General features: G+C 46.9%; 1 protein-coding gene across 1 annotated transcript in view; it reads left to right on the top strand.

Moving 5' to 3' along the window:
* The window catches only part of GATAD2A (GATA zinc finger domain containing 2A), a 108124-nt gene that overhangs the window by 49357 nt on the left and 36527 nt on the right, over positions 1-22240 (top strand). The window contains exon 3 of the mRNA XM_081091536.1: positions 21894-22159. Coding sequence (XP_080947662.1) covers positions 21894-22159 — 266 coding nt within the window. The remainder of the gene's footprint in view (positions 1-21893; positions 22160-22240) is intronic.

The raw sequence follows: 22240 nt of genomic DNA, 5'->3' as shown, positions 1-22240 counted from the left end.
GCAGTGGCTTTGTAATACAGCTTGATATCTGGTATTGAGATCCCACCTACTTTGTTCTTTCTCAGATCATTGATGTTTCTATCTCTCTCCCCTCTCCCTTTCTCTCTGAAATCAATAAAAATATATTTTTAAAAAAAGGATTGTGATAGGGTTATTCATTAAAACATTCTGAAATAACAAAACTGGAAATGATTTAGGTGTTTGTCAGTTGAGGCTGGGGACTGATAGGGTGGACCCTAACCCCTCGGTGAAGGAAGGATGAGATCTACATGTCATGGTGATGGAATATTAAGAGTGAAGTGACAACTGGAAAAAAGAACAAGGTAAAGGATAAAGAGATGTAGTGTGTTCACTTTTATCCAAAGGAAGGCGGGGGGGGGGGGGGCGGTATGGATGTATATGTATTTGCTTATATTTAATTTTAAAAAAATGGAAGTATAACCTACTAGAGCAGCGGTTCTCAACCTGTCAAACGACCCTTTCAGAGGGGTCGCCTAAGACCATTGGAAAACACATATATAATTACATACTGTTTTTGTGATTAATCACTATGCTTTAATTATGTTCAGTTTGTAACAATGAAAATACATCCTGCATATCAGATATTTACATTATGATTCATAACAGTAGCAAAATTGCAGTTATGAAGTAGCAACAAAAATAATTTTATGGTTGCGGGTCACCACAACATGAGGAACTGTATTAAAGGGTCGCGGCATTAGGAAGGCTGAGAACCACTGTACTAGAGGCTTGGTGCACGAATTCGTGCACCAGTGGGGTCCCTTGGCCTGGCCTGCAGGATTGGGCTGAAATCGGCTCTCCGACATCCCCCAAGGGGTCCTGAATTGCGAGAGGGTGCAGGCCAGGCCGAGGGACCCCACTGGTGCACGATTGGGGCCGGGGAGGAATGAGGAAGGGCTCTAGGGTGTGTCTGGCCCGCCTCGCTCCGTCCCAGTCAGCCGGACCCTAGCAGCAAGCTAACCTACCAGTTGGAGCATCTGCCCACTGGTGGTCAGTGCACGCCATAGGGAGCAGTTGAGTGGCCTTAGCATATCATTAGCATATTACACTTTGATTGGTTGAACGGACAACTGGATGACGGGACACTTAGCATATTAGGCTTTTATTATATAGTATAAGTGAACCACATGGTCACTTCTGAGGAGGAATAAGAGGGGACAGGGTTACTGGAGACTTACCTGGGTTTTTTTCTGTGTAGCGCTGGGTGTGTCTTTTACATAATCCTATATAATAAAAGGCTAATATGCAAATAGACCAAATGGCGGAACAACTGGTCGCTATGATGTGCACTGACAACCAGAGGGCATGTGTGGAACATGGTGGGTGTTGGCTGAGGTGGGATGGTGGAGGCAGGTGAGCGGGGGTGCCGGACCAAGGTGGGCACCGGTCGCTGTCATGGGGGCGAGCCTCTGGTGGTTACTACCCTGTGCTCGCACCTGCTGCTGGCGCTGGAGCCACCGCTTGCACCCATTGCTGGTGCCCAGTGCCAGTCCCAATCACTCGTTACCATCAGCGGCGGCTGCTGGCCCTGATCACCCCTGAGGACTTCTCTACCTCCCTCTGCTCCTGAGGGGTGATCAGGGCAGCAACTGCCACTTGCACCTGCTGCTGGCACCGGCCTCAATTGCTCCACGCTTTCAGCAGGTTCGAGCAGGGCCAGCACTGTTAGCTGTGGGGGCGGCAGCAGCAGAGAGGAGCTGCCAGCAGATGGGACCAGGGCCATGGTGGGAGGGGCCAGGCAGGGGCGCGGAGGATGGGCCGAGACCTGCCCCTGGGCCTTCTGCAGCCTCGTGGCCCACAGTTCCTTTCAAGGTGCATGAATTCGTGCACTGGGGCCCTAGTTATAAAAGTATGTCAAAGGGCATGTGGCAGTCCTTAAAAACCAATGGAAAATGAAATAAATGAATCTAGATGCATGTATTTACATGACTTTTAAATACAATAGTTTGTAAATATTTTAGTGAGGTACAGCATAAAGACAAAATGAAAAATTTTAAAAATCTTTAACTGTTTTTAGAAATCATATATTTGGTTTCAGGTTAACAATACCAATAGTCTTAGTATTATATGTTATAGAAGAAAATAAGTCATTAATGTCTTTAAGAACCAAAAATTTCAGCATGAAATAAAAGTGTAAATATAAAATCAAAGCATTTAGGTTAAAATGGTTTAATTCTGAATCTGCATTGGAATATCCCTGTTGCATCAGACAGTACTGGGGTTGTGCCAGAAGGACCCACAGGGCCTCCCATGGTCAAGGGTGGGCAGGTGAGCAGGAGGGAAAACAAGGAGTCCCTGAATTGCTGCACCAAAGGGGTAAAAAAAAAAATCTATGTTTATGTTGGCAGGCAAAGGAAAGGAAGACACTTGCCAGTAGGGAATCGGCTCATTTTGAAAATTGGTAGAGGAAAAGAAGCAAGCATATCTACCTCTTATATGTGAAATAGTGGGTGAGGGCAACTTTCCCTCACAGCTCAGTGCTGCCCCACAGAACTTTCTGGAATGCTCTGAATCCATACCTGGAATAGTTTGAGGAAGTCACCTTTTAATTTAATTTAAATCTAATTAAATGACCTCATCTGGCTGATGGACAACACAGCTATTGATATATTCTGGCTAATTGATAGAATTATGAATTATAAGTTTTCAGACACCTAATGAAATGGTGGGTCCCAACAGCGAGCATCCTCACTGGCCATCCCCCAAGGAGGGCATACTTGCTTAGTTAGGCCTCAAAACCTGGTTTTTGAGATAGTGGGTGTGTTTTATACCACAGGGATACCACCAGCAAAACCTATCTGTGGGAAACAGGATAAATGACCTAATTTCTTCAATGTATGATTGAAAGGAAGAGAGTGTGGTGGGGAGCCTATAGATTTCAAGCAGTGTGACTGTGACAGATGAAGAAATGCTTGTTAAATTGTTGAAGATCGTGATTGTGGGATGGTGATAAATACTGACCTGTCATTTGTAAATGCACGTTGGGTAGGATTTGCTTCACAGAAGCTAGTGGGGTGTGGGAGACCAAGGTTGGCCACCTAAAGACCATAGGTGTTGGATGCGTGCAGTTAATTATGCTGCTCTCTTTACTTCTGTGGTATGTTTGCAATTTTCTATAATCAAAGTTTACAAAACAGGCTTGACCCAGGTATTCCCTCAGGGAGCATTATGACGCACATCACCCAGAGCAGGGAAAACAGCCATTTACAAAGTGCGGATGATGGCCACTTGTGGTTAGTTTAAATTCAAGTAGAAAACCTTCAGCAGAGATTCTGGAATTGCTGTGAGGGGCTGTAGCCAGTGGCCTGTCAGGTGGGATAACTTCCCAATATAGCGTTCATATTTTCTGTAATAACAGTCACAGCTCCTGTTTGTGGAGCCCTTGGAGAACATTAGTGATAAAGTAGGCAGGAGCTGTTCCAATTTCACAGTTAAGGAAACTGAGGCATGTGAAGGTGAACCAGGCATCATTTTGTGCCTGGTGGTACCTTCTGTTCCATAAGCCTTTCTCCTGCTCCCCCCCTCCCCTCGCCTTGGAGCGCTTCTTATTATCATCTGTGCTTTCTCACTTTAGTACTTTGATTCTGTGATAGCCCATATACCAGTGGTTCTCAACCTTCCTAATGCCACGACCCTTTAATACAGTTCCTCATGTTGTGGTGACCCCCAATTTCATTGTATCAAATTGAACATAATTAAAGCATAGTGGTTAATCACAAAAAAAAATGTAATTATATATGTGTTTTCCGATGGTCTTAAGCGACCCCCGTGAAAGGGTCGTTCGACCCCCAAAGGGGTCGCAACCCACAGGTTGAGAACCGCTGCCATATACTGTTGTTTTCAGACCTAAGTTAATATAGTCTTGATTAGCGACCAGTCTCACTTCTGCATTGTTGGCCATCCATAGCAACTGTAGCCAGTAGAATGGATAAAGTAGTGGTTAGCTGGTTTTCAACTTGACTTTGTCTTATGAAAAAAGAATGCTTTACAAGATTGAGCCTGTGCCATCCAGAGATCACTGTACCTCCCATCGTGGGAGGGACCTCACCCTGCATCGTCCTCCTGCTCTGTGTCCACTGCCTGTACCCAGCTTTGTGTGTGTTCTCCTAAGGCTTCCTGGGCCTGTGCTACTCTCGGTGGGAGGCTTTTTGTTGGAAATCCCCGAGGGTGACCATGGGACCCAATTAGCCCTGGTCCCTGGTAGAAAGTAAGCCCATGTTTGGAAGAACGAGTCGGTGAAATACCTGTGAGGTTGAAATGGGTGGCACACTCACCGTGAAGCCTGTCATGGGCTTTATTTGAATAGAGCTCTGCCTGTGATCCTCTCTCCACATTGGCTCTCTGTCAGTATATTGTGTGCCCCACATGTTCACACTCCAAGGCATCGGCTCCTTTTCTTGGAGATGGTTCTCTCTCTTTTTTTTAAAAATGTATTTTTGACCTAGCCAGTTTGGCTCAGTGGATAGAGCCTGTAGACCAAAGGGTCCTGGGTTTGATTCTGGTCAAGGGCCTGTACCTTGATTGCAGGCTCCTCCCTGGCCTGGGCTCTTGCAGGAGGCAATCAGTTGATGTGTTTCTCTCTGTCTTTCCCTCTCTCTCTCTCTTTCACTCTCCCTAAAAATCAATGGAAAAATATCCTAGGGTGAACATTAGCAACAATAAATAAATAAATAAATAAACAAATAAATTTTTTAATTGCCTTTAGAGAGGAAAGGAGAGGGAGAGAGAAAGAAACATTGATCGTCTGCTTTCTGCATACCTCACACTGGGGATCGAGTCCACAATCCGGGCATGTGCCCTCACCGGGAATCAAACTGAGACCTCTTGGTTCATAGGTCGATGCTCAACCACTGAGCCACACTAGCCGGGCTGTGTGTTTTTTTTTTTTTTAATCCTGCCTTTTTAAAAATATGAAGGTAAAATTCACATAACATAAAATTCACTCAAACATTTTAAAGTGTGAATTTATTGGCATCTTAATACATTCACAACATTGTGCAACCATCACCTATAATTCCAGAACATTTTCATCACCCCCAAAAGAAACCTATATCCTATTAGTCACTTTTCACTTACCCCTCCCTCCCCACCTCTGTACTTCCCAGAGCCCTAGCATCCTCTAATCTACTTTCTGTCTCTCTGGATTTGCCTGGGCATTTCACATATACTTTGTGGCCTTTTGTGTCTGGCTTTTCTCATTTAGTATGTTTTCATCATTCATGTTGTGACATGAAAAAGAACTTCATTCCTTTCTATGGCTAAATAATATTCCATTGTGTGGCTGGATCACATTTTGTTTATGTATTTTTTTGTTGATGGACAGAAGGGTCATTTTTACTTATTGACTACTGTGAATAGTGCTGCTTTTAACATTCATGTACAAGTTTTTGTTTGAATACCTGTTTTCACATCCCTTGACTATATACCTAGCTGGAATTTCTGGGTCATATGGTAATTCTGTATTTAACTTTTAGAGGAACTGCCAGACTTTTCCATATCATTACACCATTTTTTTGTTGTTAATAGGATATTTTCCCATTGCTTTTTTAGAGTAGAAGGGACGGGGAGAGACAGAAACATCAGTGTGAGAGAGAGACATTGATTGGTTGCCTTCTGCATGCCCCAAACAAGGCCGGGGATCGAGCCTGCAACCAAGGTATGGGCCCTTGACTGGAATTGATCTCAGGATGCTTCACTCCTTGGGCCGACGCTCTATCCACTGAGCCAAGTGGCTAGTGCTCATTACACCATTTTATATTCCCTCCAGCAATGTATAAGGGTTCCAATTTATCTATGTCCTCACCAATACTTATTTTCCAGTTAAATTTTTTCTTGTGCTGGTCAGTGTGCTTAGTGTTTGGAGCGTTGCCCCATGCACTGAAGGGTTTAGGGTTCGATTCCCAGTCACGTGCATGTAACTGAGTCTCCCCTTCCCTTCCTTCCTCCCTCCCTCTATTCCCCCCTTCCCTTCCACTCTATCTAAAATCAATGGAAAAATATGCTTGAATGAGGATTAACAATTATTTTTTCTTATCATAGCCTTCCTAGTAGGTGTGAGGTGGTATCTCATTGTGGTTTGATTTGCATTTCCCTGATGATTAGTGATGTTGAACATCTTACCTATGTGCTTATTAGCCATTTGTGTATTATTGGAGAAAAATCTATATACGTTCTTTGCCCATTTTTGAATTGGGTTCTCTTTATTGTTGAGTTTTAAGAGTTTTTTATATATTTCTGATACTAGACTATTCTTGATTTTTTTAAATCCTCACCTGAGGATATGTTTTTATTGATTTTTGAGAGAGACAGACATCGATGTGAGAGAGAAACATCGGTTGGTTGCCTCTCCTATGTGCCCTGACCAAGGATCAAACCTGAAACCTTTTGGTGTACGTGGGCAGTGCTCCAACCAGCTGAGCCACCAGGCCATGGTCCCTGGCACTAGACCAGTGGTTCTCAACCTTCCTAATGCCGCGACCCTTTAATACAGTTCCTCATGTTGTGGTGACCCCAATTTCATTGTTACAAATTGCACATAATTAAAGCATAGTGATTAATCACAAAAACAATATGTAATTATATATGTGTTTTCCGATAGTCTTAGGTGACTCCTGTGAAAGGGTCGTTCGACCCCGAAGGGGTCGTCACCCACAGGTTGAGAACCGCTGCACTAAACTCTTATCAGATACATGATTTGTACATATTTCCTCTTATTCTGAGAGTTTTTTCACTTTCTTGTTGCACCAAGTATTTGAATTTTGATGAAATCCAATTTAACTTTTTTCTTTTGTTGATATTGTGCTTTTGATATCATATTTAAGAATCTGTTGCCAAATTCAAGGTCATGATTTACACTTTAGTATTTTCTTCTAAGAGTTTTATACTAGGTTTAACATTTCATATTCAAGTCTTAGTCCATTTTGGGTTAATTATAATATGTGGTGTGAAGTAGGGTTTTGTTTTTTATCATTTTTTCTATGGGTATGAAGACATTTTGGCTTATTTAACTAGGAATGGGAGGGCCATAGCTGGGAGTTCTGGAAGTACCTTTTCTCATCTGCCTCCCCCCCCCCCTCGAACCCCCCCCTTTTCTTTTTAACAAATATGTATTGAGCACCATTCTCTTGTGGGCCCTGAGATGGTAGCACTGAACAAAGAGGTGTTCTCTGTTCTTGTTGGGGACGGGGGACACAGAAACAGATGAGTAAATAAAATGTCAAGTAGTGGGAAAAGGGGTAGAGACCCATCAAGGGGCATGTGTGGAGGGGAGATTCATCTCATTTTGTTATCTCAGCTGAGACCTGAGAAAGAAAGTTTGTACAGAGACTTGTGGGAGGAGCCTTCCAGGTAGAGGAAACAGGAAGTGTGCAAAGGCCCTGGGATTGGAGTGAACTTGGCTGTCAGAGGAGCAGCCAGGATGTAACTGTGGCCAGAGCTGAGAGAATGGGTTTGGGGATTGAGGGGGAATGGTATGGTGGGAGAGAGGCCAATAGGATCTTGATGCTGAGTTGGGACCTTTTACTTTTAGTAGCATGTTTTACAAAAGGGCCACTAATGTGATATACCCTCTAGCTGAGCTTGGCAATTTCCTGGATGTTGGTATAGGTGTCCAAAACCAGCACAACCCCTGCCTGATGGGAAGATTTCCACTTAGAGAGAAGAGGGGGGCTTTCTGTTCCAGCTCTTACAATGCAGAAAGTGCTGTGAGAACTGTTTCTTAGGCCCATGGGCTTCATTGAGACCAAAAACTTGCTTTAGTCCTAAAAGTAGCTTTCTCTGCTGGCTCCAATTCTCCTGGGGCAGCTGAGAGCCCTGACACCAAAAAAGGACATGTGTGGAGGGGGAACTTGACAAAGGAAGCCCAGGCAAGGCCTCTGGGCAGTTGAGTTACAACATTGCTGGGCTTCCTGATGAAAATGACAATAGATGTGTACCTGTTCCCTCACCTTACACTCATGTCTCCTCCTTGGAATGGAGAAGGCCTTTATGGCTCTTCTTGGAATTTTCTGTGCAAAACCTCTCTGCCATGTCCAGCCACAGGCCTCAATGGAGCTGGTGGCTAGGGCTGCATCTCCACTGGGCCCTGAAGGAGTCTGCCCTGAAAGGGTTAGAGCCTCCCATTTTGTGATGTGACACCGATGGCACATTGCAATGTTGTGGAAATGGCAGGTGTAACCCTTGGTGGGCTGCAAGGCTCATAGCCCAGGAAGCAGCTGGGAGGGGACAGAGTGCTGGTCTTTTCCCATGGGTGGGAAATTCCGCCAGCTAGCTCTCACAGTGACGTTCTGCAGGAGGATAATTCCTGGTCACCATTTCCCTATGGACATTTAATATTACTCAGGTTCCCCTTTACAGGTGACACATTTTTTTCTGTGTTGTCTGCTCCTCCAGCAGCATCTGTTTCTCCCTCTGGGGATACAGAGTAAGGATTTGGCCACAGCCCAGCTGGGGTCGGAAGCTCAGATGGCCACCTGGAAGTGGCCCCAAGTGGGTGGCATTGGGTGCTTAACTGAGCACCTCTGAGATGACAAACACTATAGCTAAGTCCTTATCTCCAGTGTGAGCCTGGGGAGAGCTAGTGACAATTTTAAAGACACTTGTTAGCAGTCTCTCCCCCTCTTAAGATGTGATCAGTATAAGTGTGCTTTCTTTTACTGAATACCACAACTTGGAGATGAAGACAGGCTTTTGTTTCATGTCACTGGGAAGGGCACTCAGAAGTCAATGTATTGGGCTACACTGCAGATAGAGCTGAGTGGGATCCGTGTGGCTTGTGTAGTCATTGTTCCCTGAGAAGAAGATAAAAGCATACCCCTGTACCCCCTATCCCAGGAAGAGCTACTCTTTCTCCAGTTTTTCCCCCCATGACTCCAGGGAGGGAGGTTGGGCTGTCCCAGGGTGAATTTGGGCAGCCAGGTACACCATCACAGGACTGGTGGTTACTATGGCATGAGCCTCACCAAGGTGTAGTGACTTCAGGTTTCCTGGAGATTACTTGTCTTGGAACTGGTTTTGTTCCCACACACTGTTGGGGTGAGATGCTCCTGGTGTTTTCTCCACTGTGCAGTCTGTATGGGATTTGCATTGAAGAATCTGAAGAGGTTTTTCCTCTTTCTCTTTTTAAAAAAGTATATTTTTATTGATTTCAGGGAGGAAGGAAGAGAGAGAAACATCAATGATGATGAGAGAGAATCATTGATCAGCTGCCTCCATTGATCAGTCAGTGTTGTTCCATGTTATCTCCCCCTCAAAACAGTCTCCTCTGAAAATGTTGATGGTCACTACTTGAATATGTTAAATTGCTCTCCAGGTTAATTTTGTTAAATGGATTTTTTAAAAGCATTAATTCAGGGCATTATTTACAAGTCTTCCACCTTAAAAAAATCAGATTATAAAGTGTGTTCATTTGTAAATGTGAATGCCGGAGTGTTGTGTTTTTGTTGTTGTTGTTGTTGTTTTAATATATTTTATTGATTTTTTACAGAGAGGAAGGGAGAGGGATAGAGAGTTAGAAACATCGATGAGAGAGAAACATCGATCAGCTGCCTCCTGCACCCCCCCTACTGGGGATGTGCCCGCAACCAAGGTACATGCCCTTGACCAGAATCGAACCTGGGACCCTTGAGTCCGCAGGCTGACGCTCTATCCACTGAGCCAAACCAGTCAGGGCGAGTGTTGTGTTTTTTTATTGTTGTTTTGTTTTGTTTTTTTACCTTCCTTCAGTTTTAATGACCTGCATTGCTGGGTGTTTCTTGAACCTAGGACTGAAGGTGACCAGGATAAAGTGGATTTCTTGGTCTGACTATACCTTGGGTATGACTTCCCTCAACCCCCAACCCCGTGGTGATGGGCTTATATTTGACTAGAGGCTCAGTGCATGACATTCGTGCCCTGGGGTGGAGGGAGGGTCCCTCATCCTGACCTGTGCCCTCTTGCAGTCTGGGACCCTTTGGGGCATGTCTGCCAAGGGGTCCTTAGTGCTGCTGCCACCGCCGCTGTGTTCACCAGCTGTGAGCCTGGCTCAGGGCTTCTGGCTGAGCAGCGCTCCACCTGTGTGAGCGTACTGACCACCTGGGAGCAACTCCTGCATTGAGTGTCTTCCCCCTGGTGGTCAGTGCACTTCATAGCAACCGGTCGTTCCCCTGTTTGGTCAATTTGCGTATTAGGATTTTATTATATAGGACTAGAGGCCCGATGCACAAAATTTGTTCAAAAGTAGGCTTCCCTCTGGGACCCGGGCTTCATCCAGTCTAATTAGCATATTACGCTTTTATTATTATAGATGGCTCATCGGCATTTCAGATGGTGTGCAATGTTTGGGCACACCTGGGATGTTAGAAGTGCATCTTGGAGGGAGGAGGCTGAGCTGCTCCTGAATTTATTTAACCTTCCTTTTTGACTCCTGCTTCTGAGCTGAGTACCACACTTGAAAGTGGTCTCGCTTCCTGGAAAGATTAAGTAGAGAGCACCTGTGGGGCTGGGGGCAGAGAGGTGCCCTGAGTAGCACACCAGTTTTCAGAAGGACTTATTTGATAGAGTGACTGGAGGCACTTCATTTAAGTTGTGTGCATACACGAGTCTTTTTGGAGTGTGCTCTGTGTCATCTCACAGCTCTCAGTGCTCTCCTCCTCTGTCCTTCAGGACCCAGTGAAAGGTTCCAGTTCTCCTCACTCACAGGCTTATGGCCAGTCAGGACCCCACTCCCTCCCCAGTCCCTGGACTTCTTAATTCTTAAGGGCACCCGGAGCCCAGGAAAGCCCATGGGAGAATGGTCATCACTGTTAGCCTCTCACAATGAATACAAGTGGCTAGTGGCTTCTCTATAACAGGGGTGTTTTATCCTTCCAAGCATCCTCATTCCATTTAAAAAACAGTTGTTAAAACTTTTGTTCAAGGATCCTTTTATTTTGTTTCATTTTCTTGGAGATGGGTTTTCATGTGCCAGTATATTTCTGCCACTTGACCTTTTCTGCTACCATTTCTTCCCTCTTTTCTCTCTACAAATTCAGATTCTATTCTTCCCTTCCTCCTCTAAACCAGAAGGTGGACTCATTTTCTCGTGTTGTAATAAAGTGGTGATTGGCACACATATCTCACAGCCCTTACTGGGTCTCTGCTCCCATGAAGGCAGGGTGAGCTGCTCCTCTAGCTGTCCACAGAGGAGATGCCCTAAGGTCACTGGCTCCTTGGAGGTCACCATTGGGCAAAGGATCAGTATTTGTCAGAAGCCCACTGGTGTTCTTATCTTGCTGGGCCAGGTGGGCCGTGAACTTGGAAATGGGGTGTCCCAGACCCTAAATAACAGGCATCTTGTGCTGCAGAAGTTCCCTTCTGGGTTCACCCATCACTCGGATAAACAACAGCAAAACTTTTTTGCCTTCTCTGGAAGCTTCAATTACCTTGTGTGTGAATGAAGAGTCGTAGAAATGAGTGTGGTTGCAGTGCGAGTGATTTCAAAACCTCTGCTGCTCCAGCCAGGTGCAAAATTATTTGTGGGTTAAAGTGATGGAGGTGCACAGGGATCCATGCCAGACCCTGCAGGGCTCTGGGCTCCTTGTGCTTTAGAAGTTGGTGATCCTGGCCTCTGGTCTAATCTCATGTTCATACTTTAGTTTTCCTCCTTATTGAGACAGATGGATCTGGAGCTAATTGGACACTAGTCACCCATAAGAACTGCTATTCTTTGTTCAGAATTGAACAGACAAGAAAGACCTTTATGCTGTGGCCAGGTCAGTTGGTTAGTGTCCTGATGCGCCAAGGTTGTTGATGTGCCAAGGTTGCTGGTCGAACTCCAGTTAGTAAAAAACAACCAATGAATGCATAAATAAGTGGAACAACAAATTGATGTTTCTTTCTCTCTCTCTCTCTCTCTTCCCCCTCCTTCTCCCTCTCTCTAAAATCAATAAATTTTTTAAAAATTAAAAAGTCCTTTTCTGAGCTAATTGGGCAAGATTCAGAAGTGAGAGAAGGGGATGAAAACTGAATGTGTGAATGCTGTGCATGCGTGTGTGGGTGCATGTATCTGTAGCATGCATGAGTGGGTACACAAGTGTGTCTATTTGTGTGTGTTGTGCATGATTGCTTAGTCTTCACCTAGCCCAGTGGTTGGCAAACTGCGGCTCGCGAGCCACATGCGGCTCTTTGGCCGCTTGAGTGTGGCTCTTCCACAAAATACCGACTTCTGCGCACGGGCCACGAAGTTTCAATCTCACTGTACATGCGTGCCTGCACGTGGTATTTTGTGGAAGAGCCACACTCAAGGGGCCAAAGAGCCTCATGTGGCTCGCGAGCCGCAGTTTGCCGACCACTGACCTAGCCTGGTATGCTGTACCTTTGGGGAACAGGGAGGTGTCTGTCAATGACCCAATTTCCTGTGTTTGTCCTATGTCAGTAGGTATCCACTGAGTGGGATCGGTTGCTTCCAAGTTTGTGTGCCATGTTTCTTGTACCTTTTCCTCTCTGCTCACTGGCCTTCGCCTCCTCAGAACCTGGAGCCTTAGGTCCATGGGTGTTGGAGGCTGACCATGATATTGCCCACCTCATGAGAAGCCTTTTTGGAAGAGCAGCTGAGGCCCTTCATCAGGACAAGAGAATTTCTTTGTCACATTCTCATTTTTGTAAAGTGGCTGTCCACTTAGTGGATTGCATTGGCTTCTTTTAACAGGCAGCAAATCTGTATCAAGTCCCCAGGTTCAAGGATCCTCAGTAAGACCGACAGGACATCACTAGGTTGGGGGTGAAGTGATGTGCTCACCAGTCAGATCTATTGTTAACGTAAAGGTTAGCAGAATTGTAGGACCGAGGTGCTGACCAGGCTGAGGCTGAGCCCCAGGCAGGTCCTCAAGGGCTGTGGAGCTTCAGCCACAGGCAGAATGCACTGGGTGCAAATTGTGATTGTTTAGAGATCTCTGTCAATCTGTGGGATAGGACAAAGGGGTGCAGGGCTATGATGGTGCTGCCTTGCTGCCCTGGAATGGGGTAGTTAGGGCAATTTGGTGTGGACCTGCATCCTCCTATATGGTTATCCCTTTCACACCAGGTAAAGCACCCTTCTCAGTGTTTCCCTAGCACAAATGACCCCTTTCTCCCCAGCCCTCAAGTTACCAGGAGAAGTGGGGCTTTGCAGGATCTTTAGTGACTCGGCCCAGTATGCTTGATTCACACTTTCCATACCTGCTTTAATTTCTCTCAGTGAGGTTTCTCCTGCCCTCCCCCACTGGGCACTTCACCCATCAGGTTCTCTTCTCAGTCCCTGTGCTTCTCCTTAGAGCTCTGGCACGTGTGGTGAGGAACTGCTTCTTTCTTTAACTGGGTTAAAGTTTCGTGCTGTAGTAATTGAGTTTATAGCTTGTAATTTCCTTCTGCAAGGGACCTATTTATCTTGAGAGTGTGTAGGGCTTTTAGGATGGTATAAAATTGACCGGTAGTGAGACAGGCTGACCCTCCAGTGAGCAGTGTACACTAGGTACTTTTTGAAACCAAATTTCTTCTGATTTGTCAAAAGGGTTAACCATGAGTCATGGGCTCAGATTGAATTTACATCTTCAAGTCCTTGTTTTGAAACATATTTTTCTCTGTAGTTCTGCTATAATGCTTGTTTTGGAAAAGCAGATTTATTTAACACTATTGATATATTATGGCACCATTGAAACATAGCACACATGTTGTATTTGGTTATGTGTGATTTTGTCTAGGAGAAATGCTAAATTAGCTGGTGGCCTGTTTTGATAAAGTTTGTGTGGGACACAGCTATGCCCATTTGAGGACATACTGTCAGAACTGAATAATCGGGACAGAGATGGAATGGCCCAAAGAACTGAAAATATTTACTGTGTCCCTTTAAGAAAAAGGTTGCTGACTCCTGTACCAGATGAATCCAGAATATTGTTCCCAGTCAAAAGAGTATCTGCTGGTACACAGAATCAAAATGCATACACCTCAGATGCACCAACCCTGCTCGGTCACACTCTTCTTCTGTCTGGAGTCAGATAGCCTCCTGCCAGCTTGTCACAGTAACTCAGAAACTGCAGCCCCCAACCCCACCCCACTGCTGCCATAGCACACTCAGGTCTTCCCCAGGGGAGGGCTTCAGGTAGCATTTGTGTATTTCTTGGCTGTTTTAACATGCTGCCATTTAAAAATCAGGTTCTTGTCTTTTTCTATGTGACTGATGGTGATTTGGATTGCTGTGTACCTAACCCCATTGTTCCCATAAGGCCTATGTTTCTTTTTCATTATTTTGCAACATGTTACGGTTTAAAATGCATCTATTGTGCTCCAGCAGAACTTATTGTACTTTGAAAGCAAACAGCAAAAGGTATGGTCTCACTTATGACACTCTATAATATTTATGGTGAGAGGTGAAGCCCACTCCCCTTGCAAGGAGGTCCCAGTGTCCTTTGGAAACATTGAGTCTGACTGGTGGTCAGTGGGATGTTTCTATGGACACTGCCTGGAGGAGCATGGCCTTTAGTACCCAGCACTGTCCCACCCATTTGCTGTGTGACCTCCACCTGCCTCAGTTTTCCCACTGTAAAACGGTGACTGATCATAGCACCTTGCAGAAGGTTGTGAGGATCATGTAAAGTGTCTGGTCCAGGCACCCTGCTTTCCGAGCTCTCTCTGTAAAACATTCATTTGTTCATCAGATGTTTGTTGTGCATCTGCTGTGTGGCCAGTACTTTTCTAGGAGTAGGGACCAGGAACATTGATGCTGTCATCCTGCTGCCTGTTACCCTGGTGGGTGGTAATAACATCTGATTATGGGCATGGAGGGCTCAGACCTTCCCATGGAGGGCAAATCTTAATTCTCTCAGGCATGGCTGCCCTTGCAGGCATTTCAGGATGGCTGTTCATCCTCCTCACTGGCATGTGCATTATTTTAGTCCCTCCATGTGATTGTCACTCCAGATGAAATCAAACTATTGAAACATAATTAACAAAAGGCCTTTACACCATATAGTGGACTGGTCACAGTGGGCAGCTTGTGAGAATGCCAGGTAGAAATAGGAGTGCAGAACTGGGTTCCAGGCCCAGATCCTTAGCCCTTCTAGAGTTGGATTTCCCCACCTTGTGGGGTGGCCTGTGCATCCCATTGTTAACACTCAGAGGCTCTGGGTAAGTAACAGCTGTCACCTTCAGAGAGTGTGAGTGTGCTCCTCCCCCAGGGAGAGTCTCCCCAACATTTTCTCAGTCTGTGTTTTTGAAGGCTCAGGAAGCTCCTAGCCAGGTATCTGGGCCTGTGACCTTCCTGGTGATGTGAAGGAAAGAAAATGCCGTATTTATGGAGTATCTTAAGTTTTCAGACCACTAAGGGTTAAGATCCCATCTTCATTCAGTGAGTAGTAAGATTTAGTTCTCCTTTTGAGCAAGCCTTTAGCATAGGACTTGTTATGGCTGCCTCAGTAAGAGTCACCCTCTCTGTTCAACAGCTTGGCCCATGCTGTTCCCCTATCTGGACCATCTCCCCAGATTCCTGTTCCTACCTCAGCCTTAGTCTGTGGGTCTCCATCTCAGTATACTTGCCTTACAGTCAGAATGCAGGTGTTTTAGCCGTTACCGGTTTGGCTCAGTGGATAGAGCGTTGGCCTGCGGACTGAAAGGTCCCAGGTTCGATTCTGGTCAAGGGCATGTACCTTGGTTGCGGGCACATCCCCAGTAGGGGGTGTGCAGGAGGCAGCTGATTGATGTTTCTCTCTCATCGCTGTTTCTAACTCTCTATCCCTTCCCTTCCTCTCTGTAAAAAATCAACAAAATATATTAAAAAAAAAAAAAGAATGCAGGTGTTCTTAATGAAAGCGCACAATTTGTTTGCTTTGTTTTGCCCCATAGGGCAACCCAGGAATCATATACTTTATGAGACTAATTTACAGAAATGTAGTTTAACTAAAATAACATACTAAACACATACTGTTTGCTCCACACTGAATATGAAGATTAATGGCAAAAAGAAGTTTCTGCCATGGAAGAGTTTAGCATGAGGATAGATGAAGCCATTGAGTTGTGTGGAGGTTGTTTCCATAGACAGTCCTGGTGAGGAACCGTATGGAACATGGTCTCTGTCAGAGTGAGCCTACAATGGCAGTGTGTCCTGGTGGCCCCTTGGGACAGCTGGTGGCCCAGGTAGAAGGTGTGCTGTGTGGATAAGCTGAGAGGATTGGGTTTACTGCTTTGAGTTTGGGAGTCATTGTAATAAATGACAGAGAAGGTGGACTTTCAAGCTGTGTAGACATTTGCCAATAACAAGTGTCAATAGCAGCAGCGTCCCCTTTCAGTCCACTGAGGTTCTGTGTTCCTCTTGTGTTCTTGGTTCCGCCCAATGCAGGAGCCAGCCAAGTGTCTTCCCTGTATCATAGGCGCCCTCCTGGCCAAGGGCCATGGAGGACAGCACCTCCCTCCCTGCAGGGCCTTCCTTCTCTTCTCCCCTTGCTCCACCCACTGACACTTGTGTCCTTTCAATTCTCATCCTCGAAGGTGACAGTGTTATTTGATCTAGCTTTCCTTTTTATCTTTGTTTTCTTTTAATACAAGACTGATACATAGACACTGTTAAGAGACTATGATTTAATACAGAAAATGAAAGTTTCTTAATTCACTCTTAAGAAATGAGTGCTGTGGATTTAGCCTCATTTCTTTCAGTTTCAATTTTAATAAATTTTCAATATTTTTTTTCTGCAGATTATAAGTACTTTTAAACCGTGTGAATGGTACTGTACTATTGTGCAACTTGATTTTCTCATTCAAGTTATTTCTAAAGTCACTGTGTCTTCACATAGCATGCCTGTGAGGTACGGATGGGGAAACCAAGGCTCAGAGTGACAAGCTCCGCCCCCGCCCCCCCACCCCACCCACCCACCCACCACCACCAAGTTGCTCCCTGAGATTCTGCCTCTTCTCTGCTGTAGCCAGTGGAGCAGACTAGCTGCCGATATCTTTGTAATTCCCAAGTTAAATTACATTCCTGCACTCAGCTTTATCAGGCCTTGACATAGTTTAAAACTCGAGAGCTGACTTTTTGGTGTGAGTTCCTTCCAGAACACAACCACTGCATCTCTGCTATGTCACTCAGAGATAGGTGTGTCAGGAAGTGGTTCAGACCTGGAGCAGAGTAAGGCCTGTTCTGGAAGGGAAGACCAAAGTGCAGTTTAGCTATTCTCCCCTGACCCCTCCCCAGTGCCTGTGTTCGACTCTCAAGAACTTGGGGAGCCTGTGGAGGGTGTGCAGACCAAGACTCAGCTTTGGAAACTTCCTCAGGCTGTTGACTTGGAGGGGTGAGTGGGGTCTTGTGTCTAAGCAGGAGATGAGGGAGGACATGCAGAGAGAGGTGGCACAGCCCCAATCCCAAGACCACTAGGGTGCAGAAACCCACCTGTGCTGTGTGTCGAGACTGTAGAGCTTGGCCAGTGGCTGGTAAAGTTAGCGTCTGGATCCCATCATCCAAACCTACTGTCCATTGCTTCACAGGCCCTTCCTGACAGGAAGGGTGCCCTACACTACCCTGAGGACAGTAATTGCCCCATGTGCAGGCCTTCACCTGTCAGCAGATGCTCCTCAGCTTGTGTGGGTCTGGTAGACAGCTCATGCTCAGCATGTCCAAAGTACCTCCACTCCTAACTTCTTTTCCCAGAACTGCTCCTTCCCTATTTGAGAAAACCAATTTCTTCTTTCCAGTTTCTCAGGCAAAACCCAACAAAACAGAGCAACCCTCTCTTGCCTCATGTGCAGCTGTTGGCATGTTGTGATGTTCTTATCCTCTAAAGCAGCAGTTGCCAACTTTTCGGACCTCGCGGACCACCCATTGGCAACCTCTGCTCTAAAGTACAGTCCAGCATTTGGTCATTTCCCTACCACTCCGTCCTCGCCCTGTCCTGGGCCACAAGATACAGAAGCCCCCAGTCTGTCCCCAAATCAGCCAGATGATCCTTTCGAACAAATTATATCTCCCTGTGCTCCCCCTGAGATCAGTCCACACTCAGCACCCTCTTTCCCCCAGCTCCTCATGCAAACTCCCTTCTCTGGGCTCTGGAAAAATCACCCCAAGTCCACTTTATAGCTCATTAGCTCTGTCACTTCTCTCAAGCACATATTACTAAGCCTTGCTTTCCTGGTGTGTGAAACAAGAGTGTGACTCTAGTAATCTTGCTGGTATGTTAGTAACAGTAGTATAAATAGTCCAGATAGTATTAATGATAATGCTTCAGAGTTACAGCTCTATGGCTTATGTCTATTTACTTTGTTTTTTTACTGGCCTGTGTGCCCGACCTATGCCATTTATTTTCTGTTGGTCTCCCACGTCCTGTTTAAAAATTCTGGTTTCTGCCACCCTTTGGAGTTGTTTTAAAACAGATTTTCCTCCTGAGGTTCTCAGACCAGTTGGATGGTGGGATTTTACTAAAATAAAGCAGCTTTTGGTAGAGGCTGTTGAAATTTGCATTTGACCCAAATCCCTATGTCAGCATTCTGCCCCGTACTTAGTGGCCCCATCATCCTGGGTTCAGTTTGTGCTATGCCTTTGTAGCCTCTAGTGTGGCTGAAACCTGCCCAGCAGACCTGGGCTGTGTCCTGCCACCTCCCGCTGGCCCAGGACAGGACTTACCAGAGTAGGGTTGTGTCTGGAGTGTGAGGAGAGGAGGAGTTGAGGCCACCTAGTTTCCAGCCGTTCCCTATGTAGCAAGCAGTCTATGCCTCAGGCAGCCTTGAGCCCTGGCGGCCTCATCTGCATATTGGGCATGCTGCTGTCTGGATCTGCCCTTCTGGCAGCAGCCAGCACAGAATCCCACCAAGGCGGGTGTTCTTTGTGGGCCCCGCATTTCCTGAATGAATGGGCCTGTGGTGAAACTTCTGCGGTCCTTGCTGCTCCTTTATTTTCCTTTCCTCACCCTCCAGGAATTCTGAAGCTGATTAGAATTTGCCAGCTGGGCAATACAGCCTCTTCACCTCCTCTTTAGAAAGTATTCTAATGTACCTCCTCACTGCTTTTTGCAGAAATCTGCAGTCACGCTTCATTCCACAAGGAGGGTTTTTTCCTGAAACTTTGTCACCATCCCTGGGTCTGCGCCTGCAGGGCTATGGCCGCCAGCCCTGACGTGCTGGGGCACTGTCTTTTCCCCTTGAGAGGAGCAGCAGCTACTTACCAGCACCTGCCCTGCCCTGCCCAGGAGTCAGGCCAGGGGCCAGGGATTGGCCATAGCAAACCCCATCGGGCCCTACGGCAACTTCCTGGCTGTGTAGGAGGCATCATCCCCCACTGCAGGCCCTGCTCCCTCCAGCTGTGGTTGTCCTTCCTGTGGTGGGGGAGGGTTTCAGCATGTCCCTCCAGAGTGGCCTGCCAGAGGCACAGGCCAGGCCCCTGGTTCTTGGCCTGTGTTGGCAGCATTTCAGCCCCTGGGCTGCAGAATGAGTTGCCCTGATACAGCATAAGCTGATGGGTTCCTGGGCCCTACTGGGGCTGGCAGGAGTGGCCCTGTGGGTGTGAGGCTCTGCTCTGGCACCTCATGATCTGTTTGTTTTACACCAGTGATGATGAAGTGAGGCTACTTGGCACCACCACACCAGTCTGGTCACCTGGCACACAGCGATCTTGTTGTTGCCTGCCCCCTTACCTGTGGGCAGATTGGAGGAACGATTTCACACAGGTTCTGGGGTTTATATGAGCTTCATAGATTAAGATCTTGGGACTTATGCTATCGGGAGCCCCTCTGGGCTGGAGCAGAGGTAGAATGGGGAAGCATGGGTGCTCTGAGAGCAGGATTAGGGGACACAGCGATATGCAGTAGGAATATATTCTCCTTGTCTACCTGGGATACCCCTCATCCCCAGTTGGGCACCAGGCCAGAATGGGAACTTCTTCCTCGGGCAGAATTTCCTCAGACTCCATTGAGGTCCCTCCTTGCCTGAGATCCTGGTATTCCCCTCATCTTCTATCCAGATAGGCTTCTCCCATTCCTGGGGGCACACATACCTGCCAGCCAAGGTGGCCTCAGAATTGCTCCTCTTGTCCCAATTTTCAGATGTTTGAGGAACTTCTGTTTCAGGCTGTGCCCAAAGGAAAAATGATTCACCCTTCCCACAATGAAAGATACTCAAGACAGTGACTTGTAGAGAGACAGGATGGACAGACTCTGTGAACAGGCTGATGGGGTTTGGGGTCAAGGCATGTTGGAAAAAGAAACCTAGCACTTTGGACTAAGGCAAATGGGAACATTCCTCACTTCCCTGTGGGACAGTGAAGAGATTACAGGGAGGTGGATGAGGGAATGGGGAGATCTGGGCAAGAGCAGAGGGTTGGGGGCTGTATAGGGGCGGCTGAAGCTGAGCAGTTGCTACAGGAGCAGGCTGGGATGACAAGGGGGGGTTGGGGGCAGATGGATGCTGAGCTATAACTAGTAGCTCTGCCCTCCATCTAGATGGAGTGGGGAGCACCCTGGGGGTGACATGGCGATGGGGAGACGTGCTCTGTTCAACCCTTTGGAATGACTGTAAAAGCAGATGTCAGTGCCATGGTGGTCTAATACATGTGCAGAGGGGCTGCTCTGCCTCCTTTGGGAGGAGCAAGAAGCAGCTGTCCTTTCCTTCCTTCCACTCTAAGTCCACAGTAGAACCCGTTGGGGTCGGGCCTCCTTTAAGGATGTTGTAACTGAGTCAGCTCTGGAACATGTCCCATATATGATGATTTGGCCCCTTTGTTGCTTTGTGCTGTCCCCAGCCTCCCAGAAGGTGGGCTTCAGGACTGGGTCTACCCAGCCCTATCCAGAACAGGCCTCCCAGGGTGTTCACTGGTGAGGAAACTGAGGCGCTGGGAGGCCTTGCATGTAGGCATACCACAGGTGTGAATTGGGGCTCTGAGGGGTTCACAGGTGTACTCCTCCCCCTGGCCAGGTATTGGTGGACATGGCTTCTGACTGTCCTGAGGAGAACAAGCACTTTGGGAATTCTGCTTTAGCCTAGCAGCTAAATTCCTTTCTGACCCCTGATGAACTCTCACAGTCTTGTTTCTGGTGCCCTGCCCTGTTTGGAACATCGAGACTGGGCTCAGAGTGGCCCCTGTAAGAGCGGGTGCCCGTGTCCTAGACTTAGCTATGGAGTGCCTGCAGCCTCCCTGCAGACATCACTGCCTGTCCTCCCTCCTGTCTGTGTGAGGGTTAACAGCACTTCAGCTTGTTGTCTGGAACCGGTTCAGACTAGTTTTCTAGAAAGTGCTTTGTCTCTCAGACTGAATCCTGGGAAGGGTCATGTGGAGCCCAGTGATGTCATGGGATCAGAAACTGACTCAGCTGTTTTATTCTTCTTCTCTTTCTTTGTATCAAGATATGTGTGTTTCAGGTACAGGCGCTGGCATGGTGATGGGCCAGAATTCACTCTAAAGTTTACCTCACCAGCAGTCATAGGATTAAAAGTTACCCCCATTCTTTATCCCCCTGAGGTGAGGGCCACCCTCACTGAAGGGGAGAAGGGTCAAGAGTCAGCCCAATTTTTTGCAGGCAGGCCTGGACCTGGGTAGTACCTTGCTCTTGGCACAGCATGGTCCCTTTCCTGGATTCCAGACACCTCTAGGGAGTTCAGTTTTCTTCTATTTGCTTTGAGTCTGAAGCACCAAGAATTCTCCTTCTTTCTGATAAACAGCCTCCTTCCATTATTTCTGTCCAGGTCCCTGAGGTCTCAGCTCCCCAGATGCCCCACCACTCCTTTCCCAGCCTTCCCCAGGGCAGTGAAGAAATGTCCCGGGACCACTTTGTGGGTCCTGCGTTTGTGTACCTACTTCTGTCACTGTCACATGGCCAGAAAAATACTCCAAGCTGACACTGAAAAGTTACTAAGAAGGTAGCAACTCCATTGTGCCAAGTTTAAATGTCTTATTTTCTCCTTACCCAAAGTTCAGAATGACCGAAGAAGCATGCCGGACACGGAGTCAGAAACGAGCGCTTGAAGAGGATCCAACAGAGGAGGATGTGGAGAACAAGAAAATAAAAATGGAGAGAGGATTGTTGGCTTCAGATTTAAACACTGATGGAGACATGAGGGTGACACCTGAGCCAGGAGGCCCAGCCCCAGGATTGCTGAGTGGGGCTGAGGCGACGGCCATGGGCAGAGGCGAAGAGCAGGCAGGTGATGGGCCTGTGGACATGCGCACCTCACACAGGTGAGTAGGAGGAAAGGGGACGGGAATCAGATCAGGCCCAGATGTGAGGATGTGGGCTCAAGGCTCTAGCAGTTCCTCAGC

This window comes from Myotis nattereri, assembly GCF_964212035.1.
Source record: "Myotis nattereri genome assembly, chromosome: 5".
NCBI classification, from domain to species: Eukaryota; Metazoa; Chordata; class Mammalia; order Chiroptera; family Vespertilionidae; genus Myotis; species Myotis nattereri.
The sequence above is the reverse complement of the archived record's forward strand: the minus strand, read 5'-3'. Positions and strand labels throughout refer to the sequence as shown.